The sequence below is a fragment of the Pinus tabuliformis genome, chromosome 7 (genome assembly GCF_031772625.1).
Source record: "Pinus tabuliformis cultivar Carrire ecotype Pingquan chromosome 7, CPIR1, whole genome shotgun sequence".
NCBI classification, from domain to species: domain Eukaryota; kingdom Viridiplantae; phylum Streptophyta; class Pinopsida; order Pinales; family Pinaceae; genus Pinus; species Pinus tabuliformis.
In genome coordinates this window covers 955,701,326-955,726,738 of record NC_142293.1, presented here as the reverse complement: position 1 = coordinate 955,726,738, position 25,413 = coordinate 955,701,326, and the positions used below count along the sequence as shown (strand labels likewise).

Genomic DNA, 25,413 nt, shown 5'->3' with positions numbered 1-25,413 from the left:
ACAACACCCGGCATTACAATTGCTTGAGGGCAAGCAACATTTGGGAGGGGAGGATTGTGATGTTCCTTCTAATTAAAATTCATTAAGACAATTCCACAATTTTGCAATTTTGAGCATCGGGCAATTTTTGTACTTAAGACTTAGGAAAACATGTGATGAGGCATTAAATTAATTTTGTGTGACAAAGGGGGCTTCACGAACATTAGAGAGATAGGAAAATTTGAAGAAAAATCGAATTGGAGGGAAGAGAGGAAGGGAGGTCGAATAGGAGGGCCCACAAGAAGAGAGAAGGCAGCAAGTATAAATAAAGGAGGGGAGCTCCATTTTGGGGTCTTTTGCCAATTTGGAAACTCAATCATAGTTCACTTGTGTTGTTGAGCCAAGTCAACATCGTGTTGTTCAGCACAGGAGGTTTCCGAGCATGAATCTCATCTCCATCTTCAGTGGACTTCGAGTGCCACTCTAGGGGAGCTCATCTACTCAATTCCAGCATTGTTCCGGAGGTGATTGCTGGGTAATTCAACCCATTTTCTGAGCAGACTGGACACGGGAGAAAATTTCGCACTCCTTGGGAGAAGGGGTTACAAAGCAGCTTTTGTCCAGGAGATTTGAGGAGATTTTCTTGCAGAATTTTTCCGGGGAAATTTGGGAGTTTGCAAGCCTGAATTGTGGAAATTTTTGGAGGGCGTAATTGTGCTTTTTTGGGGCCTGTGCAGAGCTGGAGAAGCAGTGATTTCGTGGTAGCTTGGGGAAGAAAACCTTGGACTTGTGCCAGGAAATTTTCCTATCAACAGGGGCTATTTGCCTGACCATTTCTCAGCTGTTGGTGGGAGGTTGCAACTCATTCCTCAGTAGTGTCTTCCCTGTGGGACGCAAAACCAATGAGCCAAGGAATTCACACTTTTTAGGGCCTGTTGGGCAGGTTGGAAATTGGTTGTAAGCAGTTTGGGCTTTGATGGAGCTGGCATGGGGAGCTCATGACTAAAATTTCAGAATTTTTGGAGCTGTTTAGAACGCAGAAAGTGCAATTCACCTATAGCAGCAGCAGTTAGCAGTTTTTGAGCCAGCACAATCTTTGGAGAGGAGCTTATTCAGCACTTGGGCTTCACTATTTTCACCTGGATTTTGCCTTGCTTGTTGTAGCAAGCCCAGGTTCTTCTATTCCTACTTGTTGTACTCCATTTTGCTTCAATAATAACATGGCTCAGCTTTTGGAGATTATTCTGGGTGTACACCGATGTTTTTGCATGTATGTTTATTTATGGTTGCATGTTCATGATCTTGCTTTGTTTATCATTTAATATTTCCACTAGGAATATTACAACTTGACACAACTCTGTTGCAGGTCTAGAAGGGGTCTGTGGGACACAAACTAGTCATCGAGGTGCCTAATTATGGCTGACATATGACAGATATGTGTGTGTGTGTGCACACACACAATCTCCTTTTAAGAAATTATGATTGAGTTGACCTATGTAAGGCCTGGGGCTGATCCATATATTTTAATTTTGATGTGGATTTGAGTGGTGCCCTTTGAAATTCCAATGATCATGACTTGAAGATTGCATCAATGCATCCACTTTTGAAGTAAGACATTGGAGTTTTTGATGAATAACTACATTACTTGGGGAGCCTTTGGAGGCTGAATGGTGCATCTTTGAAGCCCTTACATGCCACCTTTTTGGAGATACCCTTCTATTGGGGTGATTTCATTGTACATGCAGCATGAACAGCCCACTTTTATGTATTGTATATTAATTAATTAGGAGAAAGTGATTTTATGCCTTCATAAGCTACATTATGGTGGTTTCACTTGAAATTTTATTATTTTATTGTAAAGGAAGTTGAACATCTCCCTATAAACAGAGATGCACTTCATCATTATTTCTCATGGTTGGATTTGAGGAGAAATCCCTTGGAAAATCCCAAAATTTCTGAAATATTGTTGGAGATTTTTTATCTTGTATTGGAGCTATGGAAGGGAGACTAAATACGCCTCATAAAGAAGATGGTGTTATGGATGATTTTGTCATTTTCATGGCTAGGGTTTATGGATGATCTTGATTTCATGAGTGGTCTCCATAATCTTGTTGGATTTGTGTATGGATGATTATGAAGTGTAATTATACTTTTCTAATTGAGAGGGTGCATTCTCTTGGTTTCTTCTTAGATAAATGTCTTCTTGAGAACCCTAGGAAGATTTATAGTGGAGAGTCTTCCCTTGAATTTCATGGATTATGTAAGATGCTAGGTGGATCTTTTAGGGTTAATAATGGACAACCCTAGATATCACCCTAGATCCACTTCCCCTCTCCCATGGAAGTCCTTAGTTGACCCCATATGCTCAATAGAAAGACACTATTCCCTGGTCCTTATATCAATATCCATATTCTAAAACTCTTTCAAAACCATTTTACTGGATTTACTCTTCATATCACCATGAAACCCATTGCCTAAATCCCAGCAATCTTGAGCTAGGGAAGCCCCCCTTGAGCAGGAGAAGAGCTGGCCTAAAGTGAAGAAGAGTGTTGGTGACATGATAGTGGCCTCCCTCTTAGTTGCACTTAGATTGCACTAATTCATACTTTATTTCAAGAAGTGTGAATCTGTGTGATAACAATACCCTTTTCTTTTCAACAAGATATCTAAGAAGTTTAAGCAGTTTACATCTGAACCAGCCGATAGATATATCCATACAAGTTTTAGCAGTTTTGACTTGGTATAGGCCATCTAAAAATTTCACAAATTAATTTACAAGGATTGTGATTTTTATTAAATGCCCTTTGTATTCATTCCTTTGCTCAAGAAAATCAGATATCAGGCAAACTCCTAAGCAACTATGCATGAAAATTTTCCAGATTCAAGAAATATGACATGATAAGAACGATATAAGAATAAGATTAATCTCTAGAATATCCAATATATTCTCCTTTTTTAAATTATTTTAATTTTACTTTGTAAAATTTATATGGTTTAAACTGCAGACTGCATCTAGCAAGCTCTCTCACTGGGGCAAAATTTCACAAATATAGGGAATATATGCTTGCATTGATAATGTAACAAAAGCTAGGATTATATCTTCTCAAGAGCCATATTTCAGACATTGTTTCACCACAATTCAACCAATAGAGATAACGGGCTAGCTTACCACATGATTCTGGAAAAGAAGAGGCTCTGAGGTCATTTTACTGAGTATGTGAGGCTGAAACCTGCAAATGCAACAAAATAATTGAGTACATGCAAAGTACTTCGATTCATTTTGACTTCATTAGTTCTATAACAAAACGCCTTCATAGATTCAGAATTTGTATCAGCATTTGCAGGATCTGTATTAGCCTTAGCTTGACAAGAGTATAGGTGGAAAAGAAGGCTACCAGAAATTACAGTAATTGACACAATATAGAATTGATTTATGCAAGATCTATAATCACATCATATTACGTCCTATGATGCATGAGTGTTACTTTAGGCATTCCATCACATGTGATAGATACTTGTTGATAATATCTATGCATGAGTGATCAGATTCAAGGGCACTTTATGGATGCACACACTTTTCCTGGGATTGCACTTATGGCTTGTTCCAAGTTCCAACTAACTGCCTTAATGGTTTGGTGCTGCGATGTCTAGAGAAAAGTGTGCAGTGCAGTAATGACCCACCTAGAATTATCGGGAACAGAGGACTATAGCATGCATATGAGACATGCGTATGATAGCTACATATGCATGTACTATATATATATATATATATATATATACTGGTTATGAAAATACATACGCATAAAGTAAATGGTTTCATTATTGAAATACTAAGTAAAAACCTAACTCTCAAAAGTATATATATTGAGTGGGATACTTAATGTGTGTACCACCATCATAATGTATATAACTATATTATATAAAATAAAAGGGGAAATGTAATATATTGTACAAAATACAAAGAAACTATAAAACATATATATACTAACAAAAGAAACTATCATATGTATCTGCAATTAAACATATATAACATAACACATATATGGGAATATAACATATTTTATGAAAAAGCAAATAAATATATATATATATATATATATATATATATATATATATATATTTGTTATTCAAATTAAAACTAAAAGAAGTCATAATATATTATATTAACTAAAGGTAATACATTCAAAATAAATATAACTCTTTAAGACATTTTAAGTCATGTTGTCAAAATAAAGCAGTGACCTCAAATAATAAATCCATTGTATTCAAGGGCAGGAACCGCCTGCAAATTCATGAGAAAATTGAATGAAAGGCGGTGGAGAGATGGGGCGGTGGAGGAACCTCAGCAATATAAGGAGAAAGGGAAGGGAAGAATAGGGGGGAGGAAAACACGAAGGGAGGGTTTCATTTCTAACAGTGGGAGAAGCAAGACTGTAATCATACGGATAGAAACACAGAGGCTTGAGCAATTGTTCTTGGGTTTTGGGCACGGGGGCCAGAAGACGCTATTTCAAAGTCTTCTGGGTCTGGGAACCGGATAGGTTAATACCAGATAGTTTGGGAGGAAAAGGGTCGATTGGTAGCAGGAGCGGGAGCAGCAACAGGGCAAGAACATCTCCAAACAAAATTTCAGGTAAGTACTTGCTAATGATTTGTTAAATTTTAAGAATGTCTGGTTGATTCATAAAATTAGGGCCTCATTTCTAGATAAATGGTTAAATTAGGGCTTTTCATTTTGCTATTTACATTTTCAAATTTTAGTCTTTGGTTATATTATAAAATTAGAGCTTTTCAGGTTTTAGAATAAATTCTATGGTTAAATTACCCAATTCGGGTCTTACAAGTGCACAGTGATTGGTTCATGCCCCTTAAGCTTAGCAAAATTTCCAGTCATGATCTATTCAACTTTGTGATGATATTCTGGCTATGCATTTCATCTATGACAGAGACAACATTCTGCATGGTTCTCTTTCTATGATTGTTCTAGACATTATATGACTAGGTGAGGTGGTATTGTCAAACATTGTTGGTGGTTCATGATGCCTAGGTGTGGCTCCGCAGCAACAATGGGGCCCACCACCATTGTCACCTTAGCAGCAAAATCCCTTACTGTATTGTGGAAGGATATTATCCCTAGAAGGGAGGATTCTCCGAAAAGACTTGGAAGTTAGATGACAAAAGGGATCCTAGCCAAATGGCTTTCTAAGGAGCTTGCAAATTTTACACCCCTGAATAAATTTCAATAAAATATAGGCTTGGGCAAACCAAAATAGCTAGGTCAAAAAACCTATAATGATCCTAAATAGGAATACAAGTGATAACAAGCAAATAATACATGCAGTAAATTACAAAAACGAAATATTAAGCAAACACCCATATAAAAGCTGCAAATGGAGAACTTCTGAGCCATCTTATTATATTTCTGCAAGTCAAATACAATAGATGATGGAATGGTGCACCTGGGCGTGTCTCAAAGGACAAGCAGGACCAAACCCAGGTAGGAAAATGGCTAAGCTAAAGGCTGCCCAGCTGCTACACCAATCTGCACTGCGCTGCCCAGAAAACTCTTGCTCTGTTGAAGTTCAAATGGTTGGAAGTTGCACTAAAACTGCCCAAACATTTATATGCTTAAACCCCAGACTCCTTGACCAAAACCCAAAAGGGATTTTAGCTAGTTTGGACTTCTGATTTTCGACCCCCTTGGAGCCTCACCTTAGTTCTAGCTGCCAATTTCGACTTGCTGGAAACTACCTATAAATCCACCTAAAAACTCCTCCAAAATGTTGAGTTCACCCGTGCTATCCAATCCATGATTCCCCGGATGATCTCTTGGCCCAACTCAGCAGCTGTCCAAGTACCACGAAAATCTACTACGTGGCCTCTACGTTGTCCCTCAGCCTAGCAGTTCGAATTGCTGGAATGTTGGTTCAGCTGGCTGAAAGCTTCAACGAAAATGCATGTCCAATGCTGCTACCTCAGCTCCCTGACCTCTCGACAAGCTATGTGATCCCTGTTGGTCCAAAACTCCCTCTGCGTGATTCCTGGCTACCCAGAAATACGCACTCCCTTCTCTGCGTTGGTTGTTGATGTGTGTCATTGCCCCAGAACTCCTGAAAACTCCTATAGAACAGCCTCCCTAGGGCGGGCACAGATGGTCCCCCGAAGTAGAGGTTGAATCTCCCGCGTGAGAGACTCATGGCTAAACAGTCGATAGACTCGCTAAACAACAGAGTGAACAGATGTGTGTTTGTTTGCAAATGTCAAAGATGCTCCAAAATGAGAGTTGATCTCTCCTTATATCTCCTTGGGCCTCCTTAGCCTCATGTGGGCCCCTCCATCCATCCATTCGATTTCCCTCCAAGCATATCGAATGGCTAGTTCGAATTCCCCATGTGGGTGGCCCCCACATTCCACTAGCTGCCAAATAAAGTCGATTTCGCCCCTAAGTCCCTAAGTCAAAGTGTGGAGCCCTCTTCCTAAGTAAAAAATGTGTAAAATTGTGTAGCAGCACCCTCCTACTAATGTTTTTGAGAAGGGACATGACAAAACCAATGGTTGAAGATAGGCTTTTGAGATGCTCAAACTGATTCCCTAACACATGCCACCTTGAATTTAATGATTCTCAAAAGAATATAAAGTGATGGAGAATCAAGGACTGGTGCCTTGGCTCATTACTGAACTTCCAAGCATACAAAGTCAAACAAGGAGCAGGTCAATAGATGAAGACCTTGGATGGCATAGGAAGTGTTGCCTCAAAATCTAATAGGTCTTGTGAGAGGCCTACGCAGAGGCAGCGCAGTTAGTGACGGGAAGTTGAGTTTCTGCTGAGAGAAGTCAAAGTTCAATTGTCGAAAGCCAGGGTATGAGTCTGGGAGGCAGGAAAGTCGATTTCTCAGCCAGTAGAGGATCCAGAGTAGAAAGGCAATGTAATACCTAGGAGGGGTGGCGCAGCTCTGTGCAAAAGCCACATAGAGGGTGACGCAAAGCCTCCAGAGCTGAAGGATCAATCACTGATTCTCCAGTGACAGGGTGAGATCATTTCACCAGTCTTTTGTTCAGTATTCTCTCTGTATCGGATTGCTAGTTGAGCATCCTAGAATTGTACTCAGAATTTTCTCTTACATAATAATAAACCCTCAGAGCTACTACTGCATTGGTCTTCCCACATTGGGTTTTTCCGAGGACTATTTGTCCAAAAATAATTGTCCTATGTGTTGTATTTTTTTCTTGCTCAGTATTTTGTTTCCGCATATATGTTAATTAAGTGAAGGTTGCAGATGTATTTGCTTCGATATTTGCCATAGAACATAGTAAATAACTTGCATGATTTAAACACATAGTAGAAGTAACATCAATTTGTTGTAGTAGGGATTCTGGCTTAGGAATTTTCACATGGTATCAGAGCTAGTGAAGGAGAAACAAAAGGAGCAAAACTAGAAACCCTAGCACTGAGAAAAGGGGAAATCGAAAAGCTACAAGAGGCAACAAGTTGAAAACTGTTAAAATTGGCAACTAGGGCTAACTCCACATGGGTCACCTTATTTATGGCCGCTGATATTTTTCTTGGATTCCTCTCTCCGAGAGGTGTCGAATTGATCTAAAGATCATCCGATTCCGACATGTCTATATTAAGATATGAATTTATTTGTATTATTGGCAAATTGTCAAGGTCGGCCAGCAATCAAAACAGGTATCTTCACCCCCATCTCAACCTCATGTTGATTTCGGGTAGCATCGGATGTGCTCTAGCCACGAAATTTGGTGGAGAGGTTGGGGCACATGAGATCTCCAATACCCAGAAAGGGTTTGGGCAGATTCTAAACAAATCAGGAGATATTAAAATAATTAATATTTTTAATGGAGTCCCTAAGTCTAAACTTAGGGAAAATAAAATATTAATGTGTATTAATATGAATCTGTGTTGAATGGTCCAAAAGACATGGATCAAACCAGATCTAATCTTAGTCGTTGATTAGGGACTTAATCTCGGCCATTGATATGTCAACAAGCAAAGTATAAGAGGAGGCTTGAGGGTCACTTGGAGAAGGACACCAGAGTGATCAATCATTTTATTCTCTAGAGCGGGGTTTGCTAAGAGAGATAGAATCAGTGATCGGGAGAGTAGCTGATAGGCATTGAGTACAGAGAAACAAAAAAGGCAGAGATTGTGCCGGGAGAGCAGCGCAGCAGCCAAGGAGAGTGACGTAGAGCCAGCAAGGGCTCACGCAGGGCCACGCAGAGGCAGCCAAGTGCTGCACAGAGCACTAGAGAGGCTAGCGTGTCTGACGCAGAGGCCCAGAAAGCTGACACAAGGCCTCTTGGGGCTGACGCAAGCCAAGAAAGGTTGACGCAGGGCCAGCGTGAGACAGAGAGGGGCTGACACAATCCAGATTGGGTAGATGCTGGGGTTGCAGAGCAGTTTTGTGCTGAGGAGCTGCCGGAAGGATTTTCCAGGGTTTCAACCAAGAGATTTCTCTCAAACTGTGAGGTATAACTGCTAAGGAAATTCTCTGTTGGGTAGGCCAGTTTTGGCACCCAGATTGTACTCTGATATTGCTTAATAAGAAAACCCTTAGATAGTTGCACCAGTTTTCCCGCATTGGGTTTTTCCGGGGACATTGGTCCAAAAATAATGGTGTCATGTGGTGTGTTTGTTCTTGTTTCTTTTAATTGCTGATCTGTAATATGTTGAGCATGCACTGGTGTTTATTTTCAGTGTTTACTTTGTAAATAACTTGTTAAAGAAAAATAACAAGTAGGTAGGAATAAATCAAAAAAAGCGAATGAAGGGTTTCTAAACTAAGTAAACTTAGAAACTTCATCATGGTATCAGAGCGTGATTGCAGATCAAAGGAGGACTAAAAGACATCAGCCGAACAGAGCAATAGCAGAAGAAAACAGTTGTTCCGAGGTGACAGAAGCTGTTTCTAGCAGCGCAAAAGCCAAGAAGTGTGACGCAGAGCCACGCAAAAGAAGTCGGGAGCTGTGCAAAGCCTCAGAGAGACCAGCGTTGCTGACACAGAGGGCCAGAGGGCTGACGCAAACCCATTTGGGGTGACGCAGAGCTAGTGTGAGGCAAAGAGGGGCTGACACAGTTCACAGAGAGGCAATTGCTGGAGTCTAGAAGGCTGCAGAAATATTGCACAGTGGAGCTAGTGAGGTACTGTAGTCAGAACAGTACCTGACAGAGCAGGGCCAGAGGAGTTGTTACCGAGTGTTTCTAGCCAAGGAACCTGGATCAGCAGTGCAGTTGCACAAGACAATCAGAGTAGGGGGCATCTCGACAAGCGGCAGAAGGATTTCCAAGAGGGAAATCAAGACTAAGAGGGAGTCCAGAAGAGAACTTCCAGATGGGAAGTGGAGACTCAGAGGAGTCGAACAGAAAACTCCCAGAAGGGATGTAGAGGAGCGTCATGGCACTACACGGGGTAAGAGACCAGGATAGACTGGACGGAGCATCGAACTCCGCAGTCTGGAAGGCCAGAATCTTATCAGTGCTTGACAGGAATCGTGCCAAGAACTTCACCTTGAAGGTTATAGCTATCCCAGTTGACCCCAATGATAACAAGTACGAAGAGGCGATGGCAAGGGCCAAGTGCATTATCCTTGACGGGGTCAAGGATCATGTGGTACCACATATAGCCGAGAAGGAAACGGCAGTTGAGATGTGGGAGGCTCTCAAGAACCTGTACCAGCATACTTTTGTGCAAAGAAGAATGTTGCTCGAGAACCAAATGAGGTCGTATCAGATGAAGAAGGGTCAATTGATTGACACCTTCCTCAGAGGACTAAATGAGATCCGAGACCAGTTGACTGCGATAGGAGCGACACCGGATCAGGAGCTTATGGTGAGAACAACCCTGAATGTTGTCTCAGAAGATTGGGAAGTGTATGTCTAGAGTATCCTAGGCAGAGGGCTCTCCCACCTTGGGACGAGATGTGGGCAGCTCTTCGCCAGGAAGAGATCAAACGGCAGTCGAAGACAAGTAGCAGCAACAAAGAGATCAAGGTCAAGCAAGAGGAGGAGGATGTGGCCCTAGCATCTGAGGGAAAGTAGGAGAACAAAAGAAGAAAGATCTCTCCAAGATCAAGTGCTTCCACTGTGGGGAGTTGGGTCATTATGCGACGCAATGTCCAAGGATGAAGAGTAAAGGAGAGTCTTCCAAGACTAAGGCAGCGCCAGCACGAACAGAGAAGGAAGTTTTGACAGACGATGATTGTGCCATGAGTGCACACACACCACTTGCGCGGAAGTGGGGAGACATCGAGCTGTAGTCAAGAGGACTACAAGTGATGAGGGGTAGGATCCTTGAGGTACCCAGACTCTTGGATTAGACCTTGCTACAGGAGCCCCGTCGAGGAGTAGCAGGACTGGCTAGGTGGGTAGAGACGGATGCGGATAGAGCGGCAGAGAGAGCTACAATGTAGGAGTCCCGAGACAGCGCAGAGCTAGCATGTTGCAGCAGTGCGAGAGGCACAGGAGTGTTGCACCAATGAAGGAAGGCACAGATAGGTGTGCAACAGTGCGAGATGCAGGGAGTTGTTGCAGCAGCGCAGAGATCAGAGAGGAAGCACTTGTCAGCGGCAGAGGGAGCTTTAGCATCAGCGGGTGTCTCTAGCCCAACAAGTAGGTCAGTTGGAGGATCAGTTACTTACTTCTCAGTAACTGAGTTGCAGTGTAGCAGTGGGCAGCACGATGCAACATGATGAGAGGAGGTGCAATGCGGATGGAGTGCTGGGAGAAAGGACCAGCAGCAGCAAGGATGCAAGGGGAGTTGTCGTACAAATGCAGCAGTGGCAGTGGCAGAACCATGGGCAGCAGTATAGGAGGAAGCAGTGCAAAGGATGATGCGCAGGAAGGCCTAGCATCAACACAGGTACCGATGCTGGATGATCAAAGTAATGCTTAGTGTGAAGTATTGCTAAAGCACAGTCCTCACTAATAGGGAATGTTGATTTGGGGTAGCATCGGATGTGCTCTAGCCACGAAATTTGGTGGAGAGGTTGGGGTACATGAGATCTCCAATACCCAGAAAGGGTTTGGGCAGATTCCAAACAAATCATGAGATATTAAAATAATTAATATTTTTAATGGAGTCCCTAAGTCTAAACTTAGGGAAAATAAAATATTAATGTGTATTAATATGGATCTGTGTTAGAATGGTCCAAAAGACATGGATCAAGCCATATCTAATCTTAGTCGTTGATTAGGGACTTAATCTCGGTCATTGATATGTCAACAGGAAAAGTATAAGAGGAGGCTTGAGGGTCACTTGGAGAAGGACACCAGAGTGATTAGTCATTCTATTCTCTAGAGCAAGGTTTGCTAAGAAAGATAGAATCAGTGATCGGGAGAGCAGCTGAGGGGCATTGAGTACAGATAAACAGAGAAGGCAGAGATTGTGTCGGGAGAGCAGCGCAGCAACCAAGGAGAGTGACGCAGAACCAGCAAGGGCTCACGCAGGGCCACGCAGAGGCAGCCAAGTGCTGCGCAGAGCACTAAAGAGGCCAGCGTGTCTGACACAGAGGCCCAGAAAGCTGATGCTGGGCCTCCTGCGGCTGACGCAGGGCCAACGTGAGACAGAGAGGGGCTGACACAGTGCAAATTGGGCAGACGCTGGGGTTGCAGAGAAGTTTTGTGCTGAGGAGCTGCCGAAAGGATTTTCCAAGGTTTCAGCCAAGAGATTTCTCTCAAACTGTGAGGTATAGCTACTAAGGAAATTCTTTGTTGCGTAGGCCAGTTTCGGTACCCAAATTGTACTCTGATATTGCTTAATAAGAAAACCCTCAAATAGTTGCACCGATTTTCACGCATTGGGTTTTTCTGGGGACATTGGTCCAAAAATAATGGTGTCATGTGGTGTGTTTGTTCTTGTTTCTTTTAGTTGCTGATCTGTAATATGTTGAGCATGTACTAGTGTTTATTTTCAGTATTTACTTTGTAAATGACTTGTTAAAGAAAATAACAAGTAGGAATAAATCAAAAAAAGTGCATGAAGGATTTCTAAACTAAGTAAACTTAGAAACTTCAACACCTCAACGTTGCATATAAAAGGAGGAGACCTAAACTCATTATTCCATCAGCTAATCTTCACTCATCTATCTCTCCTCACTTGATTGGGTACACAGATTGGGGCAGCATCTCTCACACGTGCGAAGGAAGGAGACAGATTTCTGTTTAGGGTTACGTTGACCAGGTTTGACCGAAGCTGCAGGGAGACTATTTTGGACAATGTTGACCAGCGTTGACCTCTCCTTTACTGCGGATTGGGTGAGGTTGCTTCTCCTTGGCAGGGCACAGATTTGGGCATGCAAACTGAGGTGATCTAACCTCTGGTTTGACTAGCGTTGACTGCCCTAGTTGTTGGTTGTAGGTTGATTTTTGTTGATCAGCGTTTGACTAATTTTTCAGACTGTTTTGGCTTGCTTCATCTTGGTGTTGGAGGCCGAGTTGACTGAGCTTTGACCGAGCTGATTTGGAGGTCAAACCTGACCTATTTGACCAGCGTTGACTTTTCTTGTTAGTGTTTACTGTTGTTGTCATAAATTATTAGATTTGTAAATTTTGTACTATCTCTCTCTGCCGAACTATTGAAGAATATAAGAAGAATTGATCAAGGGTTTCCCCACATTGGGGTTTGTCCCTGGCTCGTGCCACATCTTGTGTCCTCTTGTCTTGGCTTGTCTCCCACTATTTATGTTTATGTTCTATCTGCATTTTACTATCATGTTGACGTGATTAAACTGGTTATTGATATTGGTCTAATTAAGAAATTGAAGTAAATTGCTCTTAAGCATAGAACATACCAAAAATTAACATGGTATCAGAGCTGAGGTGAAGACAAAGCCTAAGCAAGAGTGAAATAGCAATCACCGAAGACAGTTGGAGAAGGTCGAAGGCTCAATGGGTTCTTCATCCCACTTCCCAGCTGAAGACAAGCTTGATGGAAGATGTCTCTTGATCTGACATTGGAAGAACAAGAAGTGTTGGACTATGTAAGGGGTAAAACTCCTTGAGCCTCCTTCAAATGCACCGGCTACTACAAAGAACAAGTACAACAAGGCTGAAATCAAAGGGAAGGATATTATCAGAGATTCCATTGACAAGCATCTGGTGGCCTACATCTCCTATCTAAACACCTCCAAGGAAATCTACGATAAGTTGGTCAGCATGTTCAAGGTTAGTGATGCAAATCAAATTTTATTTCTCAAAAATAAATTGAAGGACATTAAGAAGGGCAAGGACAAGGATATTCAATCCTACTTCTTAAGGATCACTGAGAACAAGAATGATCTTCTATCGATTAGAGAGGTCATTCCTGACCGGGAACTTATTATCACTACCCTTGAAGGACTACCACCCGAGCGATATATATTTAGAACCACTATTCTCAATAAGATCGAATTCCGAGATTTGAAGAATTGATGTCGAGATGCATTCAAGAAGAGACAAGAATGGTAGAACAAGAAATGCATTCCAATAGAGGCAACCCCACTGCTTTCTCCGCTCATTCCAAAAGGAGAAATAATGCAGGGTCTAAAGGTCATTTCAATGGAAAGCCTGGATCTAAGGGTGGAAGGAAGGGAAGGTGCTTTGTTTGCAATATGTTTGGCCACTATGCAAGGGAGTGTCCAAATAGAAAGGACACATCACATGATGATGATCACAATCACTCCAGGGGAAACATCAACAACAACAATCAACGGAATGGCAAGTTCAATGGAAAAGGAAAAAGGAATGCGAAACATCAAGGAAATGGTCAACCCTCCAAGAAAGCAAGGAACTCCAGGTATGAAGAATCAAATGTTGTTAACAATAAGCAAAAGGAATACTATCTTATATCAGCCCTCTCCACTACCTCTCCTCCAGACACTTTGGGGAATTGGCTAATTGATAGTGGTGCCTCAAGGCACTTCACCAGGTACAAGGAAGCTCTCTCTAATCTGATAGAGAAGGAGACAAACTTGGAGATTATTCTTGGAAACGATGCCACCTATCCTGTGAAGGGAGTAGGGAATGTTACCCTTCAATTGAATCAAGGTAACACAATTCACTTACAAGAAGTTCTATATGTACTTGATCTCAAGAAGAACCTAGTGTCCATTTCGGCTATGGAAGATAAAGGATACAAGGTGGCATTCATCGATGGAAAGTTACGTGTTTGGAGAAGAAATTTTAAAGATGTATTTACTCTTGGGTTCCGAGTTGACACTTTGTATCAAGTTGGAGGAAGTCCATTGGGAGCCATGTCTTGCGACACATCTCTACAATCCGAACTATGGCACCGGACGTTTGCCCATCTTCATTATAAGGCCCTTCCCGATGTGAGACAGACAGTGACAGGTATGCCCAAATTCAAAGTAGAGCACGAAGGTATATGTCCAGGATGTGCCGAAGGAAAACTTACAAGGGGACCATTCACCTCAAGTAATAGCAAGACCACCGATATATTGCAGTTGATCCACTCCGACATATCTGGTATGATGCCCGTAAACTCTTTGAGAGGATACTTATATTATCTCACTTTTACGGATGACTATTCTCGCAAGCCTTGGATCTACTTCTTGAAAAGGAATGATGAAGTGTTCACCTGGTTCCGTCACTTCAAAGCCATGATCGAAAATCAATCCGAGAAGAGAATCAAGATATTGAGCACTGATAATGGGACTAAGTACGAATCAAATGAATTCCATGACTATCGCAAAGAAGCTGGCATTAAGAGGGAGACCACAACACCATACACTCTCGAGCAAAATGGTGTGGCTGAAAGGAAGAATCGTACCATTATGGAAGTTGTTCGTGCCATGCTTCATGATCAAAGGCTTCCGACGTTTCTATGGGCCGAAGCTACGAATACCATCATGTATGTTCAAAATTGATGCTCTCATCAAGCATTGGACTCCAAGACTCCCGAAGAAATGTTCACTAGTAAGAAACTCGATGTCTCTCCTTTTAGAATTTTTGGAAGTCCCATATATTTTCATGTGCCAAAAGAGAAAAGAAGCAAATTGGGTGCATCAGGGAAGAAGGGAATCTTCGTGGGCTACAGTGAAAATTCTAAGGGCTATAGAATTTATGTGGCTGGTCAAATGAAAGTTGAGATAAGTCATGATGTCACCTTTGACGAAGATATGGTTGTCAGCAAGATCAACAACCTTCCTTTCCCGAGGAAGTAGAAAGAAGCAGACACCGGAAGACAGGGTGAAAAAGAGGACGAGACAATGTCAGATGTTGATGAACGTATGGATCTTATTGATCCTCCTCCCCAAGAGCCCTCCTCCTCCAAGAGGAGACCCTCATGGCTTAGGGAGACTCTCAAAGATGTCAAGATACATATTGCACCAAGGGGGACTTTCCGTGAGAGCAAGAAGCCAAACAAATATCAAGGATGCTTGACCGCCATGAGCACTATCATTCAAAATGAACCTTCATCGTTTGAAGAAGCCGTGAAGAAACAAGTTTGGAAGGATGCTATGAATGAAGAGTACGAGTCTATTATGAAAAATGATGTCTGAGAAGTGGTCCCTAGACCCCAGGACAAATCCGTTGTCACCTCTAAGTGGCTCTACAAAATCAAGCATGGAGTTGATAGAAGCGCTGAAAAGTTCAAGGCTCGCTTTGTTGCCCGAGGCTTTTCTCAAAAGGAAGATGTAGATTATGATGACATATTTGCACATGTTTCCCGATACACCACCATCCGCTCTATCATAGCTCTTGCTGCCTCGCAAGGATGGAACCTATATCAGACGGATGTCAAGACCGCTTTCTTGCATGGTTCGATCAAAGAGGAAGTCTATGTGGAACAATCTGAGGGGTTTGAGGTTCATGACCGGGAATCTCATGTATGCAAGTTGAAGAAGGCTCTCTATGGCTTGAAGCAAGCACCCCGGGCTTGGTATGAGAGGATTGATAGCTATCTGATGAAGTTGAGATTCACTAGGAGTGAAGCCGATCTGAACCTTTACTTTAAGGTTGAAGATGATAAACCTCTCATACTGGTACTTTATGTGGACGACCTCTTTCTGACAGGTGCAGGCCCTCTCATTCTCAAATGTAAGAGGGAGTTGGCTTCCAAATTTGAGATGAAGGACCTAGAACTGATGCACTACTTCCTAGGGTTGGAGGTCTGGCAAAAGCCAGGAGAAATTTTCCTATCTCAAGGAAAATATGTTGTGAAGATATTGGAAAGATTTGGGATGGTGGACTGCAACCCTGTGACTACCCCAATGGAACTTAACTTCAAGAAGTTATGTGGTAGTGTTGTCGGACCTGAATTGGGAAATGCCTCTGAGTATTGTCAACTCATATGAGCACTAATGTTCTTGGTGAATTCCCGTCCGAATATATGCTTTGTAGTTAATACATTGAGCCAATATATGGTTGAGCCTCATCACACACATTGGATTGGTGCCAAGAATCCTCTCAGATATCTTCGAGGCACAATCACTTAAGGACTGAGATACACTATCGGAGATGTGAGGTTGCATGGTTATTCTGATGCTAATTGGGCCAGCAGTTGGTGGATCGCAAGAGCACTTCTAGGTGTTGTTTCTCTTTGGGTTTTGCTTCGATATCTTGGATGAGCAGGGAGTAGAAGTCGATTGCTTTGAGAACCGCTGAGGCCAAATACATAGCTGCGAGTATGGCCTCCTATGAAGTCGTCAGTTGAGGAAGCTCTTCAGTGAGTTGTTTGGACATGTGCTGGATACCACCGTGATCCTCTGCAACAACCAGAGTGGGATCTGATTATCAAAGAATCCTGTATTTCATGATCACTCCAAGCACATCGATATCAGGTACCACTTTATCCGAGATATGGTACAAAGAGGAGAAATAAGGCTCCATCACATTGGGACTGATGAGCAGGTTGCCGACATTCTCACAAAGCCCCTGGGAAAGGTCAAATTCTTGACTTTCTGAGAACGACTAGGAGTCGTGGAGAGACCCTCTTATGAGGGTCATGTATGATATCAACACTAAGCTCTGGGAGCTCCGGGGGACTTGGGGTACTTCTTGGAGCAATGACCAACCACAGGGTGAGTGGTTCAGCCTTCCCCTAATCGTTTGTTGTGTACAGGGTGAGTGGTTCAGGCTTCCCCTGTGATACCCATGGCGACATGTAGGCAGGGAGAATGGTTCATCCTTCTCCTGTTGAGACATCCTACCCATGCAATCTGGGACTCATGGGAAGTACATCTCATCGCGCCAATGAGTAGGGAAATGAGGATAGGGGCCATAGTACTACCGATGGAAACATCGTGTACTACTATACTCCCTATGCTAGGATGATATTGATCTGGGATCAATTGGAACTGACTTCGAGTCAATAAGAGTGGTATGACACACTCTCTTTATTGGAACTGAGTTCGGGTCAGTAAGAGTGGTATGACACACTCTCTTTTATCTGGGACTGACTTCGGGTCAGTAGAGAATGGTATGATACATTCTTGATCACTTCTTCTTCTTCATAGTTCAGCAGAGCAGAGTAGTGATGGCAGAGATAGTACCGACTGGAAGATGGATTAGCAGATGGAGTTCTCCCTAAATGAGAGGGAGTGTTAAAATTGGCAACTAGGGCCAAACTCCATATGGGTCACCTTATTAATGGCAACTGATATTTTCCTTGGATTCCTCTCTCCGAGAGGTGTAGGATTGATCTAAAGATCATCCGATTCCGACATGTATATATGGATATATGAATTTATTTGTATTATTGGCAAATTGTCAAGGTCAGCCAGTAAGCAAAACAGGCATTTTCACCCCCAGCTCAACCTCAACATTGCATATAAAAGGAGGAGACCTAAACTCAATATTCCATCATCTCATCTTCACTCGTCTATCTCTCCTCATTTGATTGGGTACGCAGATTGGAGCAACATCTCTCACATGCAAAGCAAGGAGACAAATTTCTGTTTAGGGCTATATTGACCAGGTTTGACTGAAGTTGCAGGGAGACTATTTTGGACAACGTTGACCTCTCCTTGACTACGGATTGGGTGAGGCTGCTTCTCCTTGGAAGGCCACAGATTTGGGCACACAAACCGAGGTGATATGACCTCTAGTTTGACCAACGTTGACAGTGCTAGTTGCTGGCTACAGATTGACGTTTGTTGACCAGCGTTTGACTGATGTTTTGGACTGTTTTGGGTTGTTTCATCTTGTTGTTGGAGGTTAAGTTGACTGAGCTTTGACCGAACTAATTTGGAGGTCAAATCTAACCTGTTTGACTAGCGTTGACTTTTTTTGTTAGAGTTTATTGTCGTTGTCATAAATTATCAGATTTGTAGATTTTGTACTATCTCTCTCTGTTGAACTATTGAAGAATATAAGAAGAATTGATCAAGGGTTTCCCCACATTGGGGTTTGTCCTTCGCTGGTGCCACATCTTGTGTCCTCTTGTCTTGGCTTGTCTTCTACTATTTATGTTTATGTTCTATCTGCATTTTATTCTCATGTTGATGTAATTGCTAAACTAGATATTGATATTGGGCTAATTAAGAAATTGAAGTAAATTGCTCTTAAGCATAAAACATACCAAAAATTAACAAAAACCCATAGGGTTTGCGCAATTCTAGCCAAAGGATTGAAAATTCGAGGTAGTCTCTCTCGATGGAGAGAAAGACCTTCCAGTTCGAATTTTTCGTCGCAGAGGGAGCAGCGCTGAGCCGCGTGACTAGCAGTTGATGGACGCAGATTTTTCAGTAGACAGCCTTGCCGGGCTGAAAAGGCGTTAGAAGAAAGAAGCAATAGAGCATAGTGATGGAATACTTCCTCAGTGATTTCTTGTCGAGGAAATCAACATTTTTCAATCGCTGAGCAGCAGTGGAGCAACAACTTACCTGCTCCATCAGGGAGTGCGTAAGTCAACCTAGGAGCTACACAGTAGGGAGAAAGAGGGAGCAGTTCGACAGTTTTCGAAGGAGATGGCAACCAATGGCTTGAGGGATCAAGACAGATTGGACAAGGTTTCCAACTATGCCATCTAGAAGGCTAGGATGACTTTCCCTCTAGATGAGCATACCCTCAAGATGTACATTGATAATGTGGTGGTTGAACCTGCGAATGCAAATCCGCTGAAAAAGTACAAAGCTGAGATGGCTAAGGCGAAGAGGATGATCCTGGATGGCGTCAAGAATCACGTGGTGTGCCACGTTGCTAGAAAAGGGACCGCTAAGGAGACGTGGGATGCCTTGGCCACATTGTATCAAGGAACTTCCGAGCAACGGAAGATGTACTTAGAGCGGAAGCTAAGATCTGCTCAGATGCAGGTGGGGGAGCGAGTGGATCCGTTCCTTACGAAACTAAAGGAGACTCGTGATGAGGTGTCAGCTGCGAGACATACTCCTCAAGACTCAGAGTTAGTGAGATTGGCTCTAAATTCCGTCTCATATGATTGGCAGATCTTTGTCCAGAGTATCCTGGGCAGGGTAACATTGCCAAATTGGGATGAGATGTGCGCAGTTCTGAAATAAGAAGAGCTGAGGAGAGACCTACTCAAGGTAAAACTTGACGGGAACAGCAGCAACAGTGGGTCGAAGCCCAAAGTAGAGGAGGAGGATAAGGCAGCTCTTGCATCGAAGGGATAGCAACGGCAACAGAGACGAAAGAAGGACGCCTCCAAGGTGAAGTGTTTGTGGCAAGATGGGCCACTATGCATCCTAGTGTCCTTTGAAGAAAAAGGGCAAGGATGAGAAGCACGATCCTAAGGTTGCAGCCGCAAAGATCGAATAGGAGGAGGAGTTCACCATGACAACCAAGATACCTCCAGAAGGGCGGTGGGCTGATATAGAACTGTAGTTTGACAAAGCTACAGGCGGGCAAGATCCTTGAGGAGCCCACCTCTTGGATCATCACCTTGCTATAGGAGCCCAGATTTGTAGTAGCAAGATGGACTAGTGTCGGATGGTGCCAAGGAGTGTAGGAGAGACAGTTGCAGTGGCTTGTAGCACCAAGGACAGAGCAACACAGAGGAACGTTGATAGCAGTGCAATTGGCACAAAGAGCAGAGGTCCGCAACAACGCAAAGGATGCAGAGGATCAACGCAGAGACTAGCAGCAGCTATATTCCAACATTCACATGGTGAACACAGTTAATTCATTTGGGAGGCTTTTCCATAGCTGAGCAGCAGCAACAGGAGAAGGATGCAGTGCAGATACAGTGTTGGGAGGAAGGACCAGCAGCAGCATGGATGCAGAGGGAGTTGTAGTACGGATGCAGTGTTGACAGAGGTAGTGTCAGTAGTAGTACAGTTGCAGCAATAGCACAGTTGTTGGTGGACAACAGGTCAAACATTAGCAGTGTAGAAACGATGCTTCAGAGTCAGAGCAATACGCAGAGAGGCAGTATATTGTTAGAGCACGTTCCTCCAAAGAGGGAGTATTGATTTGGGGTAGCATCAAATGTGCTCTAAATCTCAAATTTTGCAAGGAGGCTTGGGCATAGGCATTCCAAAGAACCCAAAAATCGTTTTGGGAAATTCCACCCATAAGTTAGTTTATTAAAATAATTAATATTTTTTATGGGGTTCCTAATTCTAAACTTAGGAAAATTAAAATATTAATGGGTATTAATCTAATCAGTGGTGAAACTTCTAGAAAAAGCCACGGATCAAGCCAAAATGATCTGAGCCTCTGATTATGTTTTAATCTAGGTCCTTGGTTGTTCAACAGGAACATATAAGAAGGGGCATGAGGGTCATTTAAAAAACACACAGAGAGATTGAAAAAATCAATTTTATGAAGTGAGAAGTTCTCAGGAGGAAAATCGATTGAGGAGATCTTGCAGCAAAGGGGCAATGAGAATCTGAAAGAAGGAATTTCCGGAGAGTACAAGGCAGAGAAAGGACAGAAACACATCCAGATAAAGGTTGACGCTGGCCTACGCAGTGCTGACGCAAAGGCAGCACAGTTAGTGAGGGGAAGTCGAATTTATGTTGAGAGAAGTCAAAGTTCAATTGTCGAAAGCCAGGGTGTGAGTCTGGGAGGCAGGAAAGTCGATTTCTCAGCCATCAGAGGATCTAGAGCAGAGAGGCAACATAATACCCAGGAGGGGTGGTGCAGAAGCTGCCCAGGGTGACACAGTTCTGCGCAGAAGCCACGCAGAGGGTCAAGCAGAGCCTCCAGAGCTGAAGGATCAGTCACTGATTCTCCAGTGACAGGATGAGATTATTTAACCAGTGTTTTGTTCAGTATTCTCTCTGTATCGGATCGCTAGTTGAGCATCCTAGAATTGTACTCAGAATTTTCTCTTACATAATAATAAACCCTCAGAGTTGTTGCACCGGTTTTCCCGCATTGGGTTTTTCCAGGGACTATTTGTCCAAAAATAACTATCCTATGTGTTGTATTTTTCTTTCTCGCTCAGTATTTTGTTTCCGCATATATGTTAATTAAGTGAAGGTTGCAGATGTATTTGCTTCGATATTTGCCGTAGAACAAAGTAAATAACTTGCATGATTTAAACAAGTAGGAGAAGTAACATTAGCTTGCTCCAGTAGGGATTCCGGCTTAGCAATTTTCACACCCCACCAAAGGAAAAATGGATATTTTAAGAAAATTCAAACCCTTGGACTTTGATGGTTAAGTCAAAATCAAATTTTTGAGGAAATTAATCCAAAATAAATATTTTTTGATTAATTAAAAGTGGCTTTTAAGAAAAAATCGAATTTTTCATCAAAATTAAAAATTCAACGAAGGAGATTGAAAGATGACCAAATTATTTTCTACGCCGAGATTATTTTGGCAGGGATCAAGCCAACTAGCCATTATTTTCCACTTGGAGGAGTTTCGCTATATGTAGAAGTCATTTTGTTTTCATTGGATATCTCTGGAAGATGTAAATTCTTGAACGCTGGAATTGAGTTGTTGCTCTACTGGGAACATTTTGTATCATAATAGAAAGACTTTGGGGTTCAGTTCATGGTGTTTTTCTTCTGTAATTTGTGTTATGTGTTATGTATGTGTTGTTAGTTTTTGTAGCATCGGATGTGTTCTAGCCCTGAAATTTTGTGGAGAGGCTAGAATACATGAGATCTCCAAACCCCAAAAATCGTTTCTGGAAATTCCACCTAGAAGTATCTCAATTAGATTATTAACCTATTTTTAAATATTTCCTAAGTCTAAACTTAGGGAATATGGTTAATTGATCAGTATTAATTGAGATAAGGTGAGAATCATCTAGAAACTCACACGAACCGATCGAGAGATGATCCTAGCTATTGATTAAGTTTTAATCTTGGTCGTTGGTGCTCCAACAGAGGATTATAAGAGTAGGTTGATGTGGTGATGGAGAAATCATTCAATGTAGATACTCAGTTGGCCACGCAATTCGATTTTCTCAGTAACAGCAGCTCAGTAGAGAAGATAGAGCCAGTGGGTGAGTAGCAGGTGGAAGAGGAGGGCGGTAGCATTGCGGGAAGAAGATTTTCAGTTCCTAAAAGAGGCAAGGGAAGGAAGACCGAAATCTCCAGAGGGCTAGCGTAAGCTCTGCGCAGAGGGTCACGTGGGAAGCTCTGTGCAAAGGCCGGGGAAGCATTTTTGGAGGTAGAAATAGTTGTGGGGTGACAAAAAATTCTCACGATATTTTTGCCAATATTTTCCTCAAATTAGATTGCTAGCTGGGCATCTAAATCATTGTACTCAGAATTGTTGCTGAATATTAATAATAAAACCCTCATCTGCTGCACTAGTTTTCCCAAGTTGAGTTTTTCCGGAGACAATTGTCCAAAAATAACTGTGTCAAAATTATTGTGTGCGCTAAAATTTCTCAGTTTCCAATATTTTATTTTCCTCCGTATTTTTATGGTGAAAATTGTAGTTGTGATTTTATTCGTTATTTCCCATAGCAAATAAACTGCATAATTATTTTTTTGAGTTAGAAGAATAATTTCCAGTAGCTGCAATAAATAAAATTTCACATAGCTCCTAGTCTCTCCTGTAGCAAGGTATAATCTGAGAGGTTGGGTACCTCAAGGATCCTACCCCTCATCGCATGTAGTCCTCTTTACTACAACTCGATGTCTCCCCACTTCTTCTCAAGAGGCACATGAGCACTCATGGCACAATCGTCCTCCTCCTTGACTTCTCTCTCCGCCTTTGCAGGCGTTGCCTTCAAGTCTGAGGCCTCTCCCTTGCTCTTCTTCCTAAGACACTGGTTCGCAAAATGACCCAGTTCCCCACAATGGAAGCACTTGACCTTGGGGAGGTCCTTCTTCTTCCTCTTCTCCTGCTTTCCCACAGATGCTAGATCCGCATCCTCTTCTTCCTCCTTGATTCTGACCCCTTTGCCACTACTCCCCACCTTGGTTAGCTGTCTAATCTCTTCTTGACAAAGAGCCACCCATAGTGCTTCCAAATATGGAATACTCATCCTGCCCAATATGCTCTGCACAAATACCTCCCAATCCTCGGAAACTGTGTTCAGTGCGGTCCTCACCATCAATTCCTCATCCGGCGTGGCCCCTATGGAAGTTAACTAGTCACGGATCTCCTTCAAGCGACCGAGAAAGACATCTATCTGCTCTCCCTTCTGCATCTGGTATGCCCTTAGTTGATTCTCCAAGAGCATCTTCCTCTGCACGGAAGTATGCTAGTACAATGTCTTCAAGGCATCCCACATCTCCTTTGCCGTTTCCTTCTTGGCAATATGTGGTACCACATGATCCTTGACACCATCAAGGATGATGCACTTAGCCTTTGCCATTGCCTCCTCGTACCTTTCATTAGCTACCGGGTCAATTGGGACAACTACCACTCTAGTGACAAAGCCCTTGAGACAATGTCTGTCTAGAATGGACAAGATCCTAGCCTTCCAAACCACAAAGTTGGACGCTCCGTCCAGCCTATCCTGATCTCTCAGCCCATTCACGGCCATCTCGCTGCTCTTCTATCGACTCCTCCGAGTCTCTCTACTTCCCTCCTAGAAGTCCTATGTTCGACTCTTGCTAAGTCTCTCAACTTCCCATCTCGAAGTTCTCGGTTCGACTCCCTCTGAGTCTCGATTTCCCTTCTGAAAATCCCTCTGCCAACGTCAAGTTGCCCCACACAGATCGTCTGTGCAACTGCACCACTAATTCGAATTCCTTGGCTAGAAATCTGTCTCGACAGCAACTCCCTCCCCTTGGTCTTGCCCTCTTAGGTATTGTTCTGACCACAATACCCCACCAGCGTCACTCCGCAAATTACCCACAACCTCCTATACCCTAGCAACTGAAGGATTGAGCCACTTGGCTCTGCACAATCCCAGCACCGGCAAATCAGCTCCCAGCCAACTGTGTCAACCCTCTTGGCCTTTGCGTGAGCCTAATTCTGCCTCCCTTAGCCTTCGTGTTGCCTTTCTTTGGCCGAAAATGATGATGCAGTCCCTCTGCGTCACTCCTTCCTCTGTCGCCTTCTGCAAGGATTAGCTCTGTCACTCGAGATAGCTGAATCTGCTACAAATGCTCTGCTCAGTTGATGCCTTCAGTTTTCCTTGATCTGCAACCACGCTCTGATACCATGTTGGAATTTCTAAGTTTAATCTGTTAGAAATCCTTCCTGTACTATCTGGTTTATTTCTTCTTACTTGTATAATTACTTAACAAGTTATTTACCATGTAAATACTGAAACTAAACACAAGTACAGTATCAACATCCACAGATCATCAACTAAAAGAAAACAAGCACACAAGTGACACCGTTATTTTTGGACCAATGTCCCCGGAAAAACCCAATGAGGGAAAACCGGTGCAGTTGTTCAAAGGGTTATATTATTATGCAATTTATCATAGTACAACTGGGTGCCTAAACCAGGTCACCGGACAGAGAAAAATATACAGCAGCAATACCTCTCTATTTGGAAATAGGTATTCAGCAAACCTGTCCCACGAAACCCTCTCCGGCACAACTGAAGCTCAGCACTAGCCCTTCTGGCCTCTGCATCAGCTTCCTGCTGACCTGCATCAGCCCCAGGACTCTCTACGTCAGCCCATTGAGGCACCGCGCAACCTCTGGGAGCCTCTGTGTCACTCCCTATGCCCTCTACGTGGATGACGTAGTCTCTTTGGGCTTTGCTCTGCCTCTGTTGGGCTCTACGTGGCCTGGACTGACCACTGCTCTGGCTCTCTCCGTTTCTATGCTGGTCTCTGAGTATTGTCCCTGCCTCTCTGCCTCGTACTCACTGCACCTCGTTGCTGATCACTGATTCACTCTTGCGTAGAAACCCCGCTCTAGCAAAATGAATGACTAATCACTCTGGTGTATTCTCCAACTGACCCTCAAGCCTCCTCTTATACTTTTCTCGTTGATACATCAACGGCTAAGATTAAATCTCTAATCAAACGGCTAAGACTAGATTTGGCTTGATCCATGACTTTTGGAACCTTCTAACCTAGTTTTGTATTAATACCCATTAATATTTTATTTTTCCTAAGTTTAGACTTAGGAACTCCATTAAA

The 25,413-nt window shown here is 42.8% G+C and overlaps 1 protein-coding gene across 1 annotated transcript in view; it reads right to left on the bottom strand.

Moving 5' to 3' along the window:
* Positions 1–25,413, bottom strand: part of LOC149250797 (gamma-glutamyl hydrolase 1-like) — a 169,969-nt gene that overhangs the window by 37,625 nt on the left and 106,931 nt on the right. The window contains exon 5 of the mRNA XM_089459237.1: positions 3,149–3,209. Within this exon, the coding sequence (XP_089315363.1) occupies positions 3,149–3,209 (61 nt within the window). The remainder of the gene's footprint in view (positions 1–3,148; positions 3,210–25,413) is intronic.